The sequence below is a fragment of the Panthera onca genome, chromosome F1, assembly GCF_046562875.1.
Source record: "Panthera onca isolate mPanOnc1 chromosome F1, mPanOnc1 haplotype 2, whole genome shotgun sequence".
Lineage (NCBI taxonomy): Eukaryota > Metazoa > Chordata > Mammalia > Carnivora > Felidae > Panthera > Panthera onca.
In genome coordinates this window covers 10,994,957-11,002,207 of record NC_138355.1, presented here as the reverse complement: position 1 = coordinate 11,002,207, position 7,251 = coordinate 10,994,957, and the positions used below count along the sequence as shown (strand labels likewise).

The window sequence follows — 7,251 nt, the reverse complement described above, 5'->3', positions numbered from 1 at the left end:
TTGAGGAAGGCAGATGGTTTGAGGTAGGAAGAGATCTAGGAGAGGGAAAGTAATGCCAAGTCTCTTTCACTGGCCTTTACCTATTAGACTTCCCTCCAGACAGTGTACATACACACACACACACACACACACACACACACACACGCACGCACAGTTTGTGGGGAAGGAAAGCTTAATGCCCTCCTTATGAAGGAAGGGGAGGTGACAGAGATATTATGATGCAATGGGGGCCATTTGAAGGACACTGGTAACATTATGAGGTCAGGATACTTACTGAAATGTTTGCATATATGAAATGCATTAGATTAAGTCAGGGTTCCTCCCTGCTAACATCCTAGTGATGACTCTGACTCCTACCCACAGTATGGGATTTTAAGACCGAAGGAATGAGACCTGGGACAAAACTGAGACAGCAGGGAGGCACTGTACCAACTGGAAGGTTTTCCAAGTTGGCAAATTTGTGCTGTTTATTTCTGCACAGAAATAAATAACTCTATGTCCCTATGGATATCAAGGAGGGAAAGCATTTAAACACTGCACTTCAGATTAGCAATTTCAAGACAGCCTTGAAAGGGTTTGAAAAATTGATTGAACATGTAGCAGCCCAGAAAAGAGATGAAAGAGCAGGCCTGTTTATACAAAAAGAAGGTAAGATCAGTGATTATAGGGCACCCAATTGGGTCTGTGGTTAGAACTGTCCAATGTTTTAAGCCACTAAAGAGAAGCAATGTTGCTTAATAGCAAAGACATTGAATGGGAGGCCTGAGTTCTGACTCTGTCCCTAACTAGCTAAGTCATCCTGGGGAAGCTTTGTTCATTTCCTTGAACCTAAATTTGAGACATCAAAAGTAAAATTAAGGGGTTTCCTTAAGTGGCATCTAAGAATTCTTCTGTGGGATCTACCTCTGATGTCTTGCTGGTTGACCTGGGATTCCCAGTAGTGCACAGTGACCATTAGCGAGCCATAGAAGCTGCCCTGCCACCTCTTAAGGGTATCATGAGACCATAAAGACATTCATAAGCAGGGCAAAGTTTTTCTGAAACTTTTGTTCACTGCCTGGGCCTCCCCTTATGTCTCTAGGCTGGAATAATTTGTAGCATGCCAAGGTAAGGGGAGCAAGGTAGGCAGTGGTCTGCCAGGATCATTAACAGCAGAAATACCAACACAGAATGGAAAGTACACCACCATGGTCAGGACTCAAGGGGACAACTTTGGGGCACTGAGGACAGCAGTGACAAATAAGGCTTAACAGCAGAGTAAAAGACTAATGGAACAAATCCTGCTGTTACAAGAAAAGCAGCAGAGCCCATACAATTGCAAAGGGGTCAGCATGGCCAGCCTCTTAACGTGCCAGGCTGGACAGCCACAAATGAGTTAAATTGTTGACTTTCCATATCAAACACAAAACTGGTATTATTTGAATAGTGTTTAATAATTTGTAAATCACCTTAATAAATATAATTTAATTGATTCTCACAACAAATATTACTGTTATTGCTATCACCCCCATTTTACTTGTCACCCCAAGTCACTCAACCTCTATGTGTTAGAGATAAGACTCAGGGCTTCTGGATGTAGTATTTAGATGATTGTGAACTTGGCTGGGCTTTCTAAACCTGTAGACAAAACTTTTATTTTTTAATTTTTATATAGTTAAAAAAAATGTTCCCCAGTCTGTTTACCTGTAATTATCTGTAATTGATTTTCCAAACCCTTACCACTTTTGTTGAACCCTGTCTGGATCTCAGCTCCCCTTGGCCAAGCTTACATCATCATAAGAAAAAGCAATGCCAAAAGACAAGAATTCTCTCAAACTCCCTTTACTCCACTTCTGAGTTTCCCAAACCAGCACCTTTCATTCTTCTATCCCTCCTTTTCTCCAAAGCCATCACTCTACTGCAACAACTTCAAAATCTCCTTTTTTTTTTGGCTTTGTCCTCTCAAACTAAAAATATACCCAAACGTCCTGACCTTGACTTGTTCTTCCCTATAAGCTGCCACTGTATGCCTTTGCTTTGATTCACCACTAAATTTCCCCACAGTGTCACCACTTAATTTTCAATCTACTCAAGTCTGACTTCTCTCATCACTTTGCTGAAAATGCTCTTACCAAGGTATTTCATCACCTTAATACGGTTGCCGAATTCAATCAATTGTTTTCATTTTCCAGCTTACTTGGCTATTTCACTGCATTAGCAGCTTGCTGCCTCTGCTTCCAGAAACTGTCTCCTTCTGGGTGTCTCATCACACCTCTCTCCTTTTTTCCCTTTCTCATTCTTTCTTTGCCTCCTTTTTTTTTTTTTTTTTTTTTTTTTGAGCCTTGCCTGTGTTCTCTATCAACCTTAGAGCAGAGACTCCATCTACATAGTCTCCTGAGCCAGATATCTTGCTATAACCTTTGACTATTTCATGATGGTATCTCACTCGTGGGTTATTACAACAGCCTTTCAATATAATAGTCTTCTTGCCAAGTGTTATTGCCTTATTTTTGAAAATTTTTTAGACAAAGAGAGAAAGAGAACATGAGTGAGGGAGAGGGGGAAAGGAGGAGAGAGAGAATCTTAACCAGGTTCCATGCTCAGCTGGAACCCAATGCGAGGCTCAATCCCACCACCCTGGGATCATGACTTGAGTCAAAATCAAGAGTGGGATGTTCAACCAACTCAGCCACCCAGGTGCCCCAAGAGTTATTCTTTTAATTTTTTTTTTTAAACTGACACATTGCTGGCTTATTAACTCAGCATTAAAGTCCATATATGTTAACTTGACATTCGGGGCTATTCCCAGCCATGCCTCAATCTACCTTTCCAGCCTCAGCTCCTGGAACTTCCCTTCATAAACTTTCTGTCCTAATATGAACTTGTCAGCATTCCCAATGACTTATGACTCTGATTTTGCACGTGTCATTCCCCAAGTGTAGAGTGCCTTTCTTCCTTTTTTGTGCCTATAACTTTTGCTCATCTTTTAAGACCCAAATCAAATGTCATCTCTTTGTAAGAACTTTCCCCAGGCAAAGCCATCCTTAGCACACTGTTAACTTGCCATTTTGAGGAATTTCCCTGCTGCACCTAACCTGCTGAAATGTGTGTGTTCCTGCCTCTTCTTTGCCGTAGCACTTGAACTGTGAGTGCTTTGAAGGCTTTATAACCTTATGGTTAGCCCAGAGTCTTATATCCAAGAAGTATTCTTGAAATGTGTGCTAAGCAAACAAGTTAATCTTGCTTTCACTTAAAGCTTGCAATCACAAAGCCACATTGAAAAACTTCCTTCCTCTATAGTATATATGTTTATGTGTATGTATATGTAAATATGTATCTATACAGAAAGAATATATTTTAATATAGCAATATATATTTTATATAATATTATACTATAATATGCCACAGTATAGTGTACAATAGATATGTAGATATACAGTATAGATTTGATAGAAAATAATAAGTACAGATAAATTTCCTTCCATGAGAGAGGGACTGACCTAAAAGATTAAGAAAGAAGAAATATAATCTTAACTTTCATCAGACTTCTAATACTAGCATATATTCATATTTATTCATAAGTACTGGAAAATAGGGTCTACTTCTCATGATAGGCAAGAAGCTAAGAACTAGAGAGAATGTTTTTAATGTAACAGTGTCTATCTCAAAAATGATGTCAAGGAATTCACCCAAGGAATTCATCTGTGTAATATTACTGTTCGATCATCTTGTCAGTGACCTGAGAGAATTAAAATAATCCAGGAAAGGAAAGTTTCATCATCCTCATCCAGTGGCATTTACAGTGAGACTCATTTATAAGGAGACACATCATACTCACAATGGTGTGAATTTAAAGCAGCTAAACTATTTGAAGATCTCATAGGAATTTTACATTTAATAAGACCAAGAGGGAATGCTTTATTCTCCCCCTTCCAAGACCCATGGTCCTTCCTCAGTTGCTTCTGTTTTGGTAAATAACACCAATACTTGCTGAGTTTTAAAACCAAAACCGTGAGTGTCATTCTAGAACAGGATTTTTCAACTTTGGCACTATTGACATTTGGGGCTGGATGATTCTTTGTTCTGTGTATGTGTATGTGGGGTGAGGGAGGGGCTATCCTGTGCATCGTGGGATGGTTAGTATCTCTGGCCTCTACCTACTAGATGACATAGCACTTCCATTCCTAACTGCAACAATCAAAATTGTCCACAGTCAACATTGCCAATGTCCCTGTGGGAGATAGACGGCAAATCCTCCCCTGGATGAGACCTGTTGCTCTGGAATCCTGCTTGTCCTTCACTCCCCACCCCTGCCCCCAACAGCTTCCAATCAGTTATAAGTCTTTGTCATTCTACTTCCAACCATATCTCGCCATCACCAGTGCTACCTCTCAGTGTCTATATCACTTATCATCCAATTGAGGACACTTTCAAGAGTGAAAGGGTTTGTTATTATTAACTAATTTGAGAATATCAGTATAAATTGGACTTTCCAAGACAGCCCAGGATGTACATTGGCTAGTGCATCGTTCTGGCCAAGGCTCTACTACCTGAATCCCAGATTAATGCACTAGCCCTTGCTAGGTTTATAGCTGTCACTCTTATAGCTGTCACTCTTTATAGCTGTCCTTACAGCAGCCAGTGTGCTTTGAGAAAAGTTTAAGGCAATACCTTACCATCATGCTTACTCTCATGCTTAGAATAAATTACAAACTACTGACTCCAGCTTAACCCTCCTTCTTGGTAATCTCACCTCACAGTGCTTTCCCTGTCCTCACTATACTCCATATCCATACACCTTCTCAGAACATGAGTCTTTGGTTGGCCTCTGCCTAAAATGCTGTTATCTAGCTTTACACATGGCTGAATTCTTTTTGCTTATTAGGTCTTAGCTTAACTGTTTTTACTTGTGTCCTTAGAAAGGCTTCCCTGCCCACCAACACTGATAGATAGAGAATTCTCTCATAGCTCCCTATTGGTTTCCTTCCCAGAACTTAGCTCACTCTATACCTAATAACTTTTACTTTGCTCCTAAGGTATAATATACATACATTGGAGCCCAAAGAACACAACTAATCTTAAGTATATAGCACGGCAAATTTGGACATTGGTAAACATACCTGCAGCTGCCAACCAGGTCCAGACAAAGAACATTTCTAGCATCCCAGAGTCTCCTCATGTCCTGTCACCTCTCACATTAGATAACCATTAATCGAATGTCTATCTCTAGTAATTAGTCTTGCCCATCACAATCTGTAAATACTTTATTTGTTGGTTTACTTGTTGGTTTGCTGTGTCTTCCACTAGGACATAAATTCCCAGAGGAAGGGAACTTGTCTATCTAATTTTGCATTCTAATTCCAGTGTCTAGCTCAGTTCCCACACATAACAAATTCTCAGTGCACCTTTGCTTCTAATTCCTTCTTGCCTTTAGACAGAACAGTAGCTCCCAAGTGAATCACCAAGTTTGGAAAAATCAATATTCAAGTATGGTGTGTGTGTGTGTGTGTGTGTGGTGTCGAAATAGGTTCAAAGAACCTATCAAGAATTACTCCCTTTCCTTGAAGATGGGCTGTAGCAGACACTCTTGATTGGTAAAAATTTTCCTGACAGGAAGGAAGTAATCCACTTTCTGATCTTTGTATTCCTGAATAAAACTCCTAAAATAGTTGAAATATAAGTTTTGGAGGAAAAACTAAACACCAAAGTAAAATATTTTCTTCTAATATTTTAATCAAGGGACAAGTTCTGTTTCTAATTAAAAGAACCTTAAAATGCAGCAGAATCTGGTTTTAATAGGTTGAAATAATGAAATAGATTAGAAAATAGAAAAAGGAGCTGAGAAATGCAATATAGTCCTTGAAGTCTGATAACGATGTTCCTGCACTTTGTTACGATGCAGATGCAATTGATTATGACAAGTTTTATGCAGCCGTGGAGGAACTCTTTGGTCCAGAAGTGAAGAATCAAGATGTGAAATGTTTTTACAGGAAGCTCTGCAACAACCCTGATGTGTCTGTAGACTGGTGTGAGGTAGTCACTTTTCATGTTCATTGTATGAAATCTGGGTATTATTTCTCCTTGTTCAGGATGAATAATTTAATCAAAAAGTTACTCCCACAGGGGTTAAGCTCACAATGTGTACATGGTATGTGTAAACTCCATAAAGATATGGCCACCATTAGGGTTCCTGCGTGGTTCAGTCTATTAAGCATCCGACTCTTGATTTCAGCTCAGCGAAATCAAGACCTGAGCGAAAATTGGATGCTTAACTGACTGTCAGCTCTGTGCTGACAGCTTACAGCCTGGAGCCTGCTTCATATTCTGTGTTTCCCTCTCTCTCTGCCCCTTTCCTGCTCACGTTCTGCCTATCTCTCAAAAATAAATTTTAAATTTTTGTAAAAAAAATTTGTTAAAAAAACAAGAATAACAAATAGTAGAAAATGTCAACAGATAAATCTATCAAGGAATGTATAAGACTATCACACTTACCTGAAGGATTAAGAGAAGATCTGGAAAATTATTAAGGCACTCAATTTACAAAGATCTCAATTGTCCCCAGTAATTTGTTAATATTTATAAATGTAATAATTCAATAAAATAGATTTTTGGAATTAATACAGCTAAGCTAATAGATACCCAACACATCAGTAATTGAATTTTAATACATCTCTTCTCAATTTAATAATTCTTATAAATATTTCAGGTTGCTTTTAGAAATTGAAAAACATTCTCACAAGCTTCTGGTGAGTACTAACAAGCCTGGAAGCTTCAGTCTCCAGATTAGCATGAAGATTCTACTGTGTACCATATTTTTAAAGCTTTTTCTTTTTTCAAGAAATGAAAAGTAAAAATATGATGTTCACTTAGATCTTTACTTGATTATGATATCAAAAGCAAATATATGAAAGCACCCTATGTATAAAAATATATATCTAGGTGGAAGTGGAAAGGGATTACCAGAGAACAAGGCTCATGTATCAAAGACAATGAATTGTAATTGCCAAGCTTACTTCTTTTTCCTTTTTTCTCTCCCTCCTTTCCTCCCTTCCATCTTTCCTTTTTGTTTCTTTTCTTTTCTTTCTTTTTTTTAAAAGCCTGTTGTGCCCATGGAAATGTTTTAGCAGAGCTTGCATTATAAATATTTAAGCCTTCTGGGGGCGCCTGGGTGGCTCAGTCGGTTAGGTCGACTTTGGCTCAGGTCATGATCTCGCGGTCTGTGAGTTCGAGCCCCGCGTCGGACTCTGTGCTGACAGCTCAGAGCCTGGAGCC

General features: G+C 38.9%; 1 protein-coding gene across 2 annotated transcripts in view; it reads left to right on the top strand.

The window, feature by feature from the left end:
• The first annotated feature begins 317 nt into the window (after positions 1-317).
• The window catches only part of WDR64 (WD repeat domain 64), a 140,229-nt gene continuing 133,295 nt past the window's right edge, over positions 318-7,251 (top strand). The window contains exons 1-2 of one of the 2 annotated variants that reach the window (XM_078440900.2): positions 318-648; positions 5,882-6,012. In XM_078440900.2, coding sequence (XP_078297026.2) covers positions 504-648; positions 5,882-6,012 — 276 coding nt within the window. In that variant the 5' untranslated portion in view covers positions 318-503. Of the gene's footprint in view, positions 649-5,881; positions 6,013-7,251 lie in introns of those variants that run through there. The other variant, XM_078440901.2, reaches the window with a different exon arrangement.